A 15,204-nucleotide genomic window follows, 5' to 3' on the forward strand; every position below is an offset into this window, starting at 1 on the left:
TATATACAAAAAAACGTTTAAAGATTATATGTTGTCATGTATGTTTTAACTCTTTTTATATTAATGTATTTTATATTTTAACATAGTTTTACAGTCTCCTTGTGTAATAAGCTCAGTGGCTACATTTTGAAAGTTCAACAGCCAACAGGCTTTTTGGACACTTTTCCTTGAATAAACGTGCCCTAACTTGTCCTAAAATTATGTCTTCATTTACACCAAGGGTTTTTTGGGCCTTACTTAGAGTGAACCTTCAGCCTATTAAAGAAAGGAGAATTAGACATGAGAACCTTGTTTGTGGCATCCAAATTGAGCAGACTAAGCGCTAATGCATGTAAGTAGGCACCGCCCTTTTATTCTGTTAGTGAAGATTACCTCAAATAATAGAGGGACTGCTGGAAAATGTGAAGAATCTATTTGAGGGTACAAGGAAAATGGCTTAGATTACATCTGAAAACTTACCAAAGGCCTAGGAATAGGCTTTTGAGGTTTCTTGGAACCTAGTTTTTTCATAGCATTGTAATATTTCTTCTGCTCCTCTGTCATGAAGATATCCTGACCTCCAAAGTAAAGGAAGGGAAAGGAAAGAAGGCTGGTTACAATCTGTTCATCAGTGCTTAAGGATGAAGGTAAAACCGAAGTAGACTTTCCTTATTGCATCTAGTAATAGCTGAAAGAGATTACATATCCTCTCCTAAACTGGATGGGAGATGTGACTACATACAGGCTTACATAGGAGCAGGTGAGGAGCTTTTTGCTGTGGAGCGAGGTCCTCTTTCTTCCACCTTCATTCCTGTTTCAACACACATACCCAGCTCTGGAGGGAAACCTGGCTAGTGTCTGTTCTTCCCCTTCATTTTCTGTTTTATTTTGAAAGTACCTACATGGTTACCTGATTCAAATTTTGTTTGGAGCTTTATTTTTTTAAGGCTAGAGGAAGTGGCTTCTTGACTGATACAAGAACCAGCCAAGCAGCGCCTCAGTACCTCTGGCTTTGAGAAAGGGACATGCAGCATGGCAAACTGACAAAAGGGTCAGCCAGTCAGCACTGTACAAAGCCAGATTCTTCTCAAAGCAGAAAACAAGTGCCCCCCTCAAAAACCTCTCTCGTGATCCTGTGGAGTGTGTTACAAATTATATGAGGACTCTGGTGCTGAAAATGTCTGTGTCCATTTAATTCACTTGTAGAACCTTCTAGAGCTAAAGTCTAATTTAGAGATGCAAACTGTAGGGCAGGACCATCCTGCCTGTGTTCCACAGCACCCAAAACAATAGGCATGCTCCTCTGATACTAGAGAGAATAGGTATGCGGCACATCTAGTATCCATTCTAACTAATAACCATGAATACCCCTCTCCTCCATGAATATGTCCACTCCCCTCTTAAAGCCCTCCAAGCTGGCAGCCATCACCACATCCTGGGGCAGGGAGTTCCACAATTTAACTATGCGTTGTGTGAAAAAATACTTCCTTTTATCTGTTTTGAATCTCTCACCCTCCAGCTTTAGCAGATGACCCCATGTTCTAGTATTATGGGAGATAGAGAAAAACTTCTCCCTGTCCACTCTCTCCAAACCATGCATAATTTTATAGACCTCTATCATGTCTCCCCTCAGCTAGGGCTGTCGATTCGGTTTGGCCCAAACCAAAAAACAGCTGAATTTCCCCTGATTCGGCGGTTTTTAGTTCGGGACGAAACTGGGGGAGCCGAATTCAGCGAGTTTGGGAGATCACGAATAAATCCGGCAAATGCGGGGCCGTCAGTAAGCAGCATTCTCTTCCCCCGGCCAATCGGTGGCCAAGCTGGGTCTTCTTCTGGCCAATAGGTCAGGATTGAGTACTGGAGGAATCAGCTGCTGCGCGGCCGGGCCGGGGGGAGAGAGAGAGAGAGAGTGAGAGAAATCCTTGTGTGTGTGGGGGGGTACTTGTGCACATTCGCTACTTTCCGTGGCTGCAGGGGGCGTATTTTTGGGGGTACAGACCCCAAACTTTCAGTGGAGCTTCAGACAAGCCTTCTTAAGAGACCCCGAAGTTTTGTAAACATTGGGTCAGGGGGTCCCGAGATATGGGCTCCCCCCTTTTCTCTTTCTGTGGCTGCAGGGGGTGCATTTTTGGGGGTACAGACCCCAAACTTTCAGCGGAGCTTTATACAAGCCTTGTTAAGAGACCCCCCCAAGTTTTGTAGACTTTGGGTCAGGGGGTCCCGAGATATGGGCTCCACCCCTTTTCCCTCCCCCTTTTTCCATTTCCGTGGCTGCCGGGGGCGCTTTTTTGGGGGTGCAGCCCCCAAACCTTCAGGATATCTTCAGACGAGCCTTCTTAAGAGACCCCCCAAGTTTTGTAAAGATGGGTTCAGTGGGGGCAGAAATATCGGCTCCCCCTTTTCTCTTTCCGTGGCTGCAGGGGGTGCATTTTTGGGGGTACAGACCCCAAACTTTCAGTGGAGCTTCAGACAAGCCTTCTTAAGAGACCCCCCAAGTTTTGTAAACATTGGGTCAGGAGACCCCGAGATATGGGCTTTCCCCTTTCCCCTTTTCCCTATTGGGATGAATGGATCACTCAATCCTGTATGCATCTCCAGAGCAAAACGTCCCGTGCTTAAATGGAATCATCTTGGATTACCCAGTCCTCCTCCCAGCCCCTCTTGATGGAACAGAAGACAGCCACAGTAAGACCCCTTTGGGGGCTTTAATCTATACTTTTTCTCCTGTGTGTGTGTGTGTGTGTGTGTGGGGAAAGCAGAGTCTGTGTGTGTGTGTGTGGAGGGAGCAGTTTCTGTGGGTGGGGGGGGGGAAGCCAAAGGGGGCTTTCGCCTGTTCTGCCTGGGGTGTGTGTGCCCCCTAGAGTCTCTCTCTCCCTGGTTTGAGGGGGGGCTTCAGTTGTATGTCCTCAGGTTTTCCCTCATTCATACAACCGTTAAGTCTATTTTGATGCTTGCTAAAACTGGTTTTCAAATGGTGACTTAAAGAATGCATTTGCCTGGTCCCGAGTCCCATGCAAAAGGGGAAATTCCACCCCCTCCTGCTCATTATGCATAGCTAGCTGCCTCTGTCCCTTTCCATGGTTTGCAAACTCCCAGGTGTCAGGTGTTGCTTTGCATGTTTGCAAAGGTGTTGCTTTGCAATTGTGTTGCTTTGCAGTGTTGCTTTGCAGTTGTGTTGCTTTGCAAACTTCTTAGCACCTGCCCCGCCCTTTGCACGTTTGCAAAGGTGTTGCTTTGCAGTTGTGTTGCTTTGCAGTGTTGCTTTGCAGTTGTGTTGCTTTGCAAACTTCTTTGCACCTGCCCCACCCTTGCTCTCATCAGCTGTTTGTCGGGGCTGGGAGCTTTGTGCGTGGGTGGCAAGCTCTGCTCAGAGATGCACATTAAGGGTGTGGGGACCCCTTTCGGGGCCCATATCTTAGCCCCCCCTGACCCAATCTTTACAAAACTTGGGGGGTCTGGCAAGAAGGGTCCTTTGAAGCTCCGCTGAAAGTTTGGGACCTCTACCCCCAAAAATGCCCCCCTGAGCCGCGGAAAGGCGCGGTTGTGTTTTTAATGGCTTTATTCGGCCAAATTTGTTTCCCGAACTTTGCATTCCCGCCGAATTGCACGGAGTTCGGGGAGAGTTCGGACTTCGGCATATCCTGAATCTAAACGGGCCGAATTCAGCCGAATATGAACTATACCAAAAAATTTTTAATTCAACAGCCCTACCCTCAGCCGCCTTCTTTCCAAGCTAAACAGCCCTAAGTGTCTTAATCGATCCGCATAGGACAGTTGCTCCAATCCCCTAATCATTTCGGTTGCTCTTTTCTGCACCTTCTCAAGCTCTGCAATATCCTTTTTTAGGTGTGGTGACCAGAACGGTACACAGTATTCCAAGTGTGGTCTCACCATAGATTTGTACAAGGGCAGTATGATATCAGCAGTTTTATTCTCTATTCCTCGTCTAATTATGGCCAGCATGGAATTTGCCTTTTTTACAGCAGTTGCACACTGGGTTGACATCTTCATTGAGCTATCCACTACCACCCCAAAATCCCTTTCTTGAGCTTGCCAGTGTGAATCTGCCTCCATCCAATGCAAGAAACATAAGTTCCACGGGGACAACAAGACCCACCTTTTAAGAGACAATGCATAGGATCCAGTGACAGAGCTCCATGCGCACAAGAGGGGGCTTCCTACGGTTTGCAACCATAGAAGAAACTATTCCTTTTCAGGTGTTACATTTGGAGGTAGCCAACCATGCATACCAGAACAGCTTACTACCCATAATCCTCCTGATCTTCACGGTTGTCATTTTATCTGAATAAGGCACCGTGCATACTTGACAGCTTCAGTACGTACTGAATGTGAATGCTCAAAAATCAGGGTTTTGTGTAGAATCTATTGAAACTGGTAAATACAGTGCCCTTTTCAGACAAAATCGTAACCAGGAGGATTGTGGCTACTGAATACTCCTTGTATGCATGACTGTAACATCTGAAAAGGATGAGTGACCCACACACTCACAGACCTCTTCCTGCCATCGTTGGGGACAGACCCATATGCACACAGGGCTGGCCCTGGACCGAGGCCAGTGCCTATTCTATGAAGAGCCAGGCAAAATTATGTTGCAAATACAGTGAAAGTAATCTACATTTTTAAAACTACATTTTTAAAAACCAGATTTGACATTTTCTGCTCAGAAATCCAATGCATATGAAGCAACGATATCTGATCCTGATATTCGAAGCCTTCTGTTACATAAAACTAGAAATTTGCCCTTAAATTTGATTTTCACCCAAATTCACCCTGTCCAAAGACAGGAGAAATGTCAGTCCTGCAGCAGAAACAACACCTGCAGAATGTGGCGTCACTGCCTTTCCCTCCTCCAGGACCACAGTCTGTGTCAACAATGCTATAACTGCCACCACTGCCTCTGCAAGCAAGGAAAGGCCCTTTCCCTCCTTCTGTCTTGTTCTGTAATAGCAGCAGTATTGTCTTTTGGACACATTTCACTGTGCATGAATCCTCTAAAAGTGTGAGTTCAGAGTAGGACCCAGAAACAAGTGTGTGTTTGATCTATGAAGGGTAATTCACAGCAGCTTCAAGGAAGAATTTGGCTAAGTGCACCAGCCCTAGGGCAATTCAATCCCAAATCTAAAACCCAGTATTCCACAGACAATTAGAAGGTAGGTCAGAAGGCACCATGAACATTGCATCTCAAACAAATGGGATCCTGTAAGCCAGACAGTGAAAAAAGTTGACCTATCTTTTTCTTTTGCTGATTGAAGTTGTCAATAATGACACCGATGAAGAGGTTCAAGGTGAAGAATGATCCAAAGATGATGAAGATGACAAAGTAGATGTACATATAGATATTGTCCTCATACTTGGGCTGCTGCTCTTGCTGTGTGCACAATAGGAAAAAAATACATTTCAGAAGCTGTTGTCTTTAAGAGGCTGTTTAAGACTCAAAATCATTTTGGCTTATTAACAATCTGATGGATTAGATGCAGTCTCAAAATTGCCCCTTAACCTCAGACTTCATAGAAACCCAAAGTGCACATAAAACTTCTGCAGGAGTGGGATTTGACATTCAATTCAATTATGAGGACGTCTGCAGCGCCTGGCCCTGGCAAGTGTGTCCCATCCATATAGTGCAAGTCCTGCATATCCTAAGGAGCCAGATCTTTTATATCATGGGATTTGGGGTGACTTTGGCCTTGGACCTGTATTATAATAATAAGGTAACCATTGTTTTTAACCATTGTTTTACTGTTTACAGTGCTATTCTCTTCTGTGACAGCTTCACTTGTCTGAGCAAAACTTTCTGAAAAAGTTTTAGATGTCCGATCTCAGTGGTGGCTCCCACCTTGTGGAGAGGCCCGTCTGACAATGTCAAGAAGGCTCTCACACTTGAGAGCCTGACCTGCCTGAGTGAGGGGGGAGGTGGCACCCAGTCCAACCGAGGCAGGGGGGAGGTGATGCTCAGCCTGCCCCAGGCAAGGGGGAGGTGGCATCCACCCAAGGTGAGGTGGCACCCAGCTTGGCCCACCTAGGGCAAGGTGAGAGAGGTGGTGCCTGTCCCAGCTGATGTGGGGGAGTCAGTGCCCAGCCTGGCCAAGGTGAGACAGGGGAGGTGACATCAGGCCTGCCCTGCCCAAGGTAAAGGGCGAGGTGATGCCCAGCCTGCCTGAGATTAGGTGAGGGAGGAAGTGGCAGCCAGCCCACCCAAGGCAAGTTTGGAGGCGGCACCTGGCTTGGTCTACCTGAGGCAAGGGGTGGTGGGAGGCACCCCCAGCTTGCCGGAGGTTGAGGAGGGGGCAGCCCCCTGGTCACCTGAGGTGCTTTCAAGGAAGCAAAAAGAAATAGTGGGGGAAGGGGAAATGAGATGCCCCACACAAGTCCTTGTGTGTTCCCACTTGTTGTTTTCTAATTGTGTAATCTTAGTCCTATTGCATTGTTAATTGATTGTCTTATGCTTTCTGTCTGTACTCTTTTATATCTTGCAATCTGTCTCAAGTCTCACTGAGTAAGGCAGACTATAAACAAAGTAAATAAATCAATAAATACAGTGACAGGAGGAATATACATTACCTTTCTAGAATCTACTGCTGCATACATTATGTCCATCCAGCCCTTAAAGGTTGCCTATGGAAGAAAGCAAACATTCCTTTAGAGGAAAGGGTATTTCTTAATAAAATACTGATGCAACAAGGAGAATTGTGTAAAACATTGATAGTAATTGCTCATCTTAAGTGGTACTGTAGCATAGAAAGTGCAAAGTTTAGAAAGTGCAAAGTGCAGGGCAGAATTCTAAATATACCATACTCAGACCGGATCTGCCCTTGCTCTTCTGGCTCTATTGACTCATTAGCCCATGCCCTTTTGGAATGCCGCTTTTACGAGGAACTTCGATCGCACTATATTTCCCCCCTTTTAATATACAAATCCAATGCCTCTGTGACTGACATAATGCCTTTTTTACTAAGCGACAGGGACCCCAAGGCTACATTGTCAGTGGCAAGATTTGTTTCAGTCCTTATATCCCTCCAACACTAGATATATGCTGCTCAAGATCAATTGATCAAGGAGCTTCTAAGGGATAAAAGGAAAGGTAAGGAAAAAAGGAAAGTGCAAAGTTTTCTGGGAGGTCCCTGATTCTGTTGTCACCTCTGCCTTGACCTCACTAGTGGTCTTAGGCCATTAAGGCATGGCTTGAGAGTGGTTGGTTTGTCCCTCTCATGTCACACACTTTTAAAAAGCGAAACCAAAAAAGTGTACGCATGAGAGGGGTCCGCCACCACCCCCACTCTCCGCTCCTTTGCCTTGCCGCTCTGAGAGGGCAGGAAGAGGCGATGGGTGAGCGGCCTGCAGCAGCAGCAGCTGCTGTGGCATCTGCTCTGCTGCTGCCTGTCTCTGCCCCTTTGCCTTACCTTGCCACCCCCTCCACCCCGCCGTCTCAGGGTGGAGGTGAGGTGAGGCCGGTGGCAAATGGAGGCTGCGGCCAGGCTGTGTGGGAGATTGCCCGCTGCATCAGGGACTTGGGCAAGGCGCCGGAGTCAGTGGCTTTCCTGGGAACACTGCATGGCCACACTGCTGGAGAAGCTCCACGCCCTGGGGCCGTTGGGCTCCCGGTGCTCCCTGGAACAGTGTACAGGCGTCTCGGCCTCCCCTCCTTCTGCCACCACCTGCCCTCGCTGCTCCTCAAGGTCTGCCTGGCCCAGCACATGAAGGCTGCGCCAGAAGGAGCTGCTGCTGCTTTGCGCTCCTCCACCCCTCCGTCCCCGGGTGTAGGGGTGGGGCGGCTGGTGGCAAGTGGAGGCTGCAGTGGCTGGAGAAAGAGGCCACCGCTGCTGCACGCTTCCAGCCATGGGGGGGAGGGAGAGAGAGAGCGAGGCATGGAATGGGGGGGGAAAGGTGCCAGCGCCCACGCTGCTGCCCCTGCCGGGGCTGGGCAGTAGATTCTACCCGGTGGGGAAAGGAGCCGCCGCTGCTGCTGTTGGGGCCCAGAAGTCTCCCAGCGGGGAGTTGACCGGGCGCTGAGCACGCACAGGGGAACTCCTTCCTCTGTTGCATGCCTTCCATTTAAGTCATGACAACAGAGGAATGGGAAAACCCAAGGATGTAGCAAAAGTGGGAGGGTTCAACACATGCTTAGGTGAAGCACATGTGTGTCGACCTTGCCAATTTGCTACATTCCAGGGAGAATGGCGGCACAAAGCAGCCATGCGTTAATGGCCTTAGACAGTCACAAGTCACTCTCAAATCAGCCTTTATTTGGGCTGTTGTAAACATTACAAGAAGATAGAGTATGTAAAACACTTTGATAACTAAAAATGGTTTAACCTGAAAATGTTGTATATTGTTTGGTCACTTAGAAGATAGAATATTCTTTAAACTTTGACATTTGTTTTTAGTCAGGTTTACCAAAAGTTATTGTATCCCCTTTCCCCTCCCAAGAGCTACAGGTAGTATGTGTAGTTTCTTCCCTCCTTTCTTTTTATCCTGACATCACTGTGAGGTTGGTCATCTCTCCTGCCCTTTCCTGACTATGACTTGGGTTTAATGCAGATGACTTGTGACTTCTGGCATTCCCTCGATTGGTCATAGCATATACTTATGAATCACTGTGATTCACTCCTTGGGGAAAACAACTTGGCTCTTCATTTCAGGTACCAAATGACTGATTTAAGTTGTATACCCTTTTCAGCCCCCAGATCTTGTTCTTCATTGCAAAATCCCTCCCACAAAACTGAACATAATACATGACAAGAAATGCATATACTGTTTTTGTTTTGCTGCTACAAATCCATGAATTGAATTTGTGTCTATGAGTATACCTCAACCAAAGACCCAAACTGACAAATCTACTATTAGATTATAATTTTACTCAACTATTGAGGACACATTAACACACCTTGTAGAACACAGCCCCAGCTCCCACTGTCTCTGCTCCTAGCTTATAGATGATAATTCCATTTGTTACTCTGAAAACTAGATTCCAAGATATTTAAAGACTTTAACTGTGTTATTCATTTAAGAACCATCTAAAAGCTTGTCTCAAGATGAAAAAAATCTATGTATTTTTTCATGTTCAGGTGCTGGCATCTTGTTTTTCTTTGATTCTTTGGTTGAAAAACAGCCACTCCGGCCATCTTCCAAAGCCCCCTCCCCGGGGAATAAGGGAACCTATTCTGGAAACCTGGAAACACCTGAATTCTGCAACGGGTTGAGACTGGGAGGTTGAGACTGGGAAGGGCAGCCATGAAGGAGCTAGAAAAGATTCATACATACATAAACCTTTATTGGCATAATAGCAGCATTTTAACATGAGATAATACAAACACCAAAGGAAAATCGTATTCTATCATGAGCTATCCATCTGCTTCAATAAACTGCTAAATGTCTCCTTCTCATATAACAGGCAGATAATGCCATCCAAACCCTTTAATGTCAAATACACTGGTACATATCTATAGAGAAAAGATTCTTAAGTGTAAGGATGTGTCACTGGCCACCAAGATTAAGTTAATGCCATCATATTCCCTATTACTATGTATGGGTGTGAAAGCTGGATATTGAAGAAAGCTGATAGGAAGAAAGTAGATTCCTTTGAAATGTGGTGTTAGAGGAGAGTATTATGGATACCGTGGACTGCCAAAAAAACAACACAAATCAGTGGGTTATAGATCAAATCAAGCCTGAACTGACCCTAAAATGACTACACTGAGGCTATCGTATTTTGGTTACAGTATGAGAAGACAAGAGTCACTGGAAAAGACAATCAGGAAAAGTTGAGGGCAGCAGGAAAAGAGGAAGACCCAACAAGAGATGGATGGACAATAAAGGAAGCCACAGCCCTCAATTTGCAAGATCTGAGCAAGGCTGTCAAAGATAGGGCATTTTAGAGGACTTTGATTCATAGGGTCACCATGAGTTGGAAGCACTTAACACACACACACTTAGAGGAGGGCAGGGAGCTGTTCCTGTTGGCAGCAGAGGATAGAACTTGCAATAATGGGTTTAAATTGCAGGTGGAGAGATACTGGATGGACATTGGGAAATATATTTTATAGTAAGAGTTGTTCAACAGTGGAATCAGCTACCTAGGAAGGTGGTGAGCTTCCCTCACTGGCAGTCTTTATCAGAGGCTGGACAAACACTTATCAGGGATGCTGTGCTGCCCCCAGGCAGGGCAATAGACTTTTTAGTGTGCATAGGTTAAAGTTCCTGTTGTATTAGTAATATGCTAGGAAATAGTACTTGCCCTTTTAGAAAAATGCATGCTAGTTATTGCAGCCCCAGCCCTACGGGGGGGGGGAGTGGTGGGGGCACTTGTTACCCCCAGGGGAAAACCCATACCCTGGTGACTGACCCCGCATGGTCCTATCCAATAATGACTAGTACATTATTGTGAAAAAGGCCACAACTTTATTGATTACAGCGTTAGGCATTGGCAAGCATGAAGGGCAGGATCCAGGGATCAGCTGACCCGTCTGTCAGCTGATAGCACCCTGCGGCCAACCCGTCTGCTGGGCGCAGCCTGAGATGGCAGTATGCCGGGTCCCCACGTGGGTGGAAGCCAACTGTGTGGTCCACTGCCACTTGGGAGGAGGCCAAACCACAGCCCCCGAGCCAGGCTTCACCATTCCTGGCCTCCCCCCAAAAGCCCTTATTAGGGTCCCCAGAGTGGGAAGTGGGGCACGCAGACCGACTTTTCCCCAAACTGGATCCGGCCCTATGCCCAAACCGCCAACCCTCAGTTGTGACAGATGACCCACCCAAACCCCCCATAAACCAAGGGGAGGGTGGGCGGGACAAGCGGCGTGGTGGGGAAGAATGGCCGAGGCCAGGGGCGGGGCTGCATTTTATCCCCCCCTGGCGCGCCGTCCAGCCCCGATCTCATTGGAGCCAGGCCGGCCCTGTGACAGCCCTGAAAGGGCCCGCCAAGTCCACCCGGAGGGCGGGGCGACAGCCGTGGGGGCGGCCAGGAGCAGGCAGCCGCCATTGCCCCCCCGGCCACCCCACGTAGAACACGGGCTCACCGCCCACCCCCAAAAGGGGGGTGCCATCGCCCCGCCGACCCAGCACAGCCGTGGCAGCCGGTAAGCCAGTACCCAGCCTCCTGCCCCCCCTGTTCCCACCCCCGCGGGTCCGCAAACCCGGATCCCCCCCGAGGGATCCGATGCTTGTAGTTTTAGGAAACCCCAGTAGTCACATGTCTTTGTATTAGTTCACTGAGTGGTCAGGCGTAAGGCTCCAACTTGCCCTGGAAAAAGCGCCTTTTTTATAGTAAATGAGACCGGAGGAGCAGAGAGGCATGAGAATTCATTATTCTTTCACTGATAGCTACAACTGGGCTCTCATCAAGAGAAGCACTGCAGATCTCTTCTATTCAGGCATGAGTAACGCTGAACTGTTTAGATGCATGTAAACTGCACAATAAAGAATGATTTGGGACCAAGTAGCTTCCTGTTGAACACTTATCTCGCAAAGGGTCTTAACCAACAGCTCCCTGGCCGGGAATAGATGCTCTAGGCTGATCCTGCATTAAGCAGGGGGTTGGACTAGATGATCTGAATGGCCCCTTCCAACTCTAGGATTCTATGATTCTATGTTTTTTTCTGACCTTCAGAAGTCAATTCACTCTCTCTGTGCATTCCCCCAGCATTTTCAGGATGCTGTTTTACCTCGAGGTAAATGTCTGCATTGAGTCCAAATTGATTGTCACTTCTGTGCATAGTTTTACTTCGGATTTGTCTCCCCATGCCCCCATTCTTGCTTCTCCCTCCCACTCCTCCTTCCCAGCCTTCATCCAACCCCTCCCCCTGAATCCATCTTGCCCCCTTTTTTTGTTAGTGAGGAAACAATGGAATTATCAGAAATCACAATTAAAGTTGTCCTCTTCAGCCACCACCCCTGCCCATTTTTAATTTAATTTTTTTCAGAGAGCAAGATTAGCAATAGAGCGCAAAAACAGTACAAAAGATCATGTGTGTCAAGTTCTTATGTCTCCTGCATTGAGATTGCAAGGGATTTTTTTTTTGGGGGGGGAGTGTTTTGTCTGACATCACCTTCATCATAATGTTTCAAGTTTGCAGTGAATTGCAAGTGAATTTCCATAATGCTTGCAGTGAATTGCAGTGAATTTCCATAACGCCCCTTGGTGATTGCCTCATGAGAAATTATTAATTGAATACTGAATTGGTTTACATTTCTCCTTTTGGTCATTTTTGGTGGGATTGCATCACAACCACCATTCCCCATCTAGCTCACCCTCTTCAACCCCACCCCCAGCCCACCTTGAATGATCGAATGATGAAATAGTCAAAATGGCCAAGCAAGTGTTCTTATGTCCCCTGCATTGAGATGGCAAGAAATGTTTAATCAAATGTTGCATTGGTGTACTTTTCTCCTTTTGTTCATTTGGGGTAGAATGACAATAAAGCTGGATTGTGGAATCATACCGTTTTTTCTATTTCATTTTCCAGGTCAGTGGAAGACAGGTGATCTGGCCACTATGACCAATCACAGCTTGGAAAATCCCCTTGTGGCCACCACTAGTGAATCAAAGCACAGATTGACAGAATCCAGCTGTGGGTGGCAACTTTGAGGGGCTGCTGGGAATGCTTTTCGCTGCCCAGAAACTGAGCAGAGCCTCCTTTTTACTAGTGCGATTCTCTGTCTACATGGTTAAGTTCAAATGAAATAATCCTGCCATGGGGCTGGTGGGGGCTGGTGATGTATTTTTTTAAAAAAATACACTCAGCCAATTACAAAGCAGTCTTTGCAGGGGGCAGGGAGAGGAGTCATGTCACACTAGGGCTGTTGAAAATTTTTTTTGGTATAGTTTGGATTCGGCTGAATTCGGCCCGTCTGGATTCGGGATATGCCGAAGTCTGAACTCCCCTGCTTCAGGTCCGTGCAATTTGGCGCAAGTTCAAAAAATTCGGCCGAATAAAGCCATTAAAAACACAACTGCGCCTTTCGCGGCTCCAGGGGGGGCATTTTTGGGGGTAGAGGTCCCAAACTTTCAGCGGAGCTTCAAAGGACCCTTCTTGCAAGACCCCCCAAGTTTTGTAAAGATTGGGTCAGGGGAGGCTGAGATATGGGCCCCGAAAGGGGTCCCCCCACCCTTAATGTGCATCTCTGAGCGGAGCTTGCCGCCCATGCACAAAGCTCCCAGCCCCGACAAACAGCTGAGAGCAAGGGTGGGGCAGGTGCTAAGAAGTTTGCAAAGCAACAGAACTGCAAAGCAACACTGCAAAGCAACACAACTGCAAAGCAACACCTTTGCAACCATGCAAAGCAACACCTGACACCTGGGAGTTTGCAAACCATGGAAAGGGACAGAGGCAGCTAGCTATGCATAATGAGCAGGAGGGGTGGAATTTCTCCTTTTGCATCGGACCCGGGACCAGGAAAATGCATTCTTTAAGTAACCATTTGAAAACCCGTTTTGAGCAAGCATCAAAATAGACCTAACCGATCTTATGAATGAGGGAAAACCTGAGGACACACAACTGAAGCCCCCCCCCCTCAAACCAGGGAGAGAGAGACTCGAGGGGGCACACCATCCCAGGCAGAATGGGCGAAAGCCCCCTTTGGCTTCACCCCCCCACAGAAACTGCTCCCTCCCCCCACACACACAGACTTTGCTTCCCCCCTACACACACACAGGAGAAAAATTATAGATTAAAGCCCCCAAAGGGGTCTTACTGTGGCTGTCTTCTGTTCCATCAGGAGGGGCTGGGAGGACTGGGTAATCCAATATGATTCCATTTAAGCACGGAAGGTTTTGCCGCTCTGGAGATGAATACACTATCGGGTGATCCATTCATCCCAATAGGGAAAAGGGGAAAGCCCATATCTCGGGACCCCCTGACCCAATGTTTACAAAACTTGGGGGGTCTCTTAAGAAGGCTCGTCTGAAGCTCCGCTGAAAGTTTGGGGTCTCTACCCCAAAAATGCGCCCCCTGCAACCACAGAAAGGAGCGAATGTGCACAAGCACCCCCCATGAGGATTTCTCTCACTCTCTCTCTCTCCCTGGCCTGGCCGCGCAGCAGCTGATTCCTCCAGTACTCAATCCTGACTGATTGGCCAGAAGAAGACCCAGCTTGGCCACCGATTGGCCGGGGGAGGAGAATGCTGCTTACTGATGGTTATGCTGCTTACTGACACCCCAAATTTGCTGAATTTATTCGTGAACTCCTGAACTCGCTGAATTCGGCTCCCCCGGTTTTCCACCATTTTTGAGTTCGGTTCGTCCCTAACTAAAAACCGCCGAATCAGGGGAAATTCAGCAGTTTTCAGTTCGGGCCGAACCGAATCGACAGCCCTATGTCACACATGCACCAATGTAGGTGCCTTTTTTCACTATCACTAGAGTGCATGCATGAAACAAAAAACAACACAAAAAGGGGGGTGGCTAGCTGCGTAAATGACCACAACATCTGTGACTACTCCTCCATTGGTTTAGAAGCTCCGCATTTTTGCAGATGATGCATAATTTTGCTCCGATTACTCCAGGAATTTCTTTGGGGGGAAAAGCCTCTGTGCATAGTGCTTTTCAGAATTCGAATGGAAACAGTGTGCATAGAGAGAGCAGCATATCAGGTGGAAACAACCCATACATAAAAGGCCAGAGTGATCTGCCCGGGTCCCAGCCACCTCCCTTTCCCAGCTTCTTTGCATGGGTGAGTCTGAGCCCCAGATGTCCTCAGCTCAGGCAGTCAGGGCGAGGTTGAGTCGGGACTTGGCGTCGACTCCTCCCACCTTCCCTTTCACTACTACCACTGATGTTGGAATATCAGTTTACTTCTATTAAAAAAACCACATGAAACAATAGTATGCCATTAAAATGGTAGATTGGGTGTCACTGCTTATTATCTCTCAGAAATGTCTACCCATTTCCTCAATGATTTTTTTTCAAACAACTTTAGACACATGCAAGAACTTTCACACATCTCACAGGTATCTATTCCCTCCCCCCCCCTTGGATCTCAGCTTTTTCTGCAGCATCAGAGGCCAATTCTGAAATGTCCAAAAATTTCAAAATGGCTTTCTAACCAGCATGGCTTACTGATTTTGGAAGGAGATGCCTCAGAAGACTGAATGTATGCACCAGCTCACTTTGGATCACATTCACAACCTGTTATCTCAACATTTTTTCTTCACTATTATCAGTTTAGCTAACCAGTCTCCCGGGAATGCCAGGAAGTGAAAATATTTCATGTCAG

At 47.5% G+C, this 15,204-nt stretch overlaps 1 protein-coding gene across 1 annotated transcript in view; it reads right to left on the reverse strand.

Annotated features, from left to right (window-relative positions):
* Positions 1-15,204, reverse strand: part of SCN8A (sodium voltage-gated channel alpha subunit 8) — a 239,389-nt gene that overhangs the window by 6,787 nt on the left and 217,398 nt on the right. Inside the window, exons 23-25 of the mRNA XM_056867203.1 lie at positions 6,559-6,612; positions 5,231-5,368; positions 460-564 (exon numbers count right to left, since the gene is read on the reverse strand). Of these exons, the coding sequence (XP_056723181.1) occupies positions 460-564; positions 5,231-5,368; positions 6,559-6,612 (297 nt within the window). The remainder of the gene's footprint in view (positions 1-459; positions 565-5,230; positions 5,369-6,558; positions 6,613-15,204) is intronic.

Source organism: Euleptes europaea, chromosome 1 (assembly GCF_029931775.1).
Source record: "Euleptes europaea isolate rEulEur1 chromosome 1, rEulEur1.hap1, whole genome shotgun sequence".
Classification (NCBI taxonomy): domain Eukaryota; kingdom Metazoa; phylum Chordata; class Lepidosauria; order Squamata; family Sphaerodactylidae; genus Euleptes; species Euleptes europaea.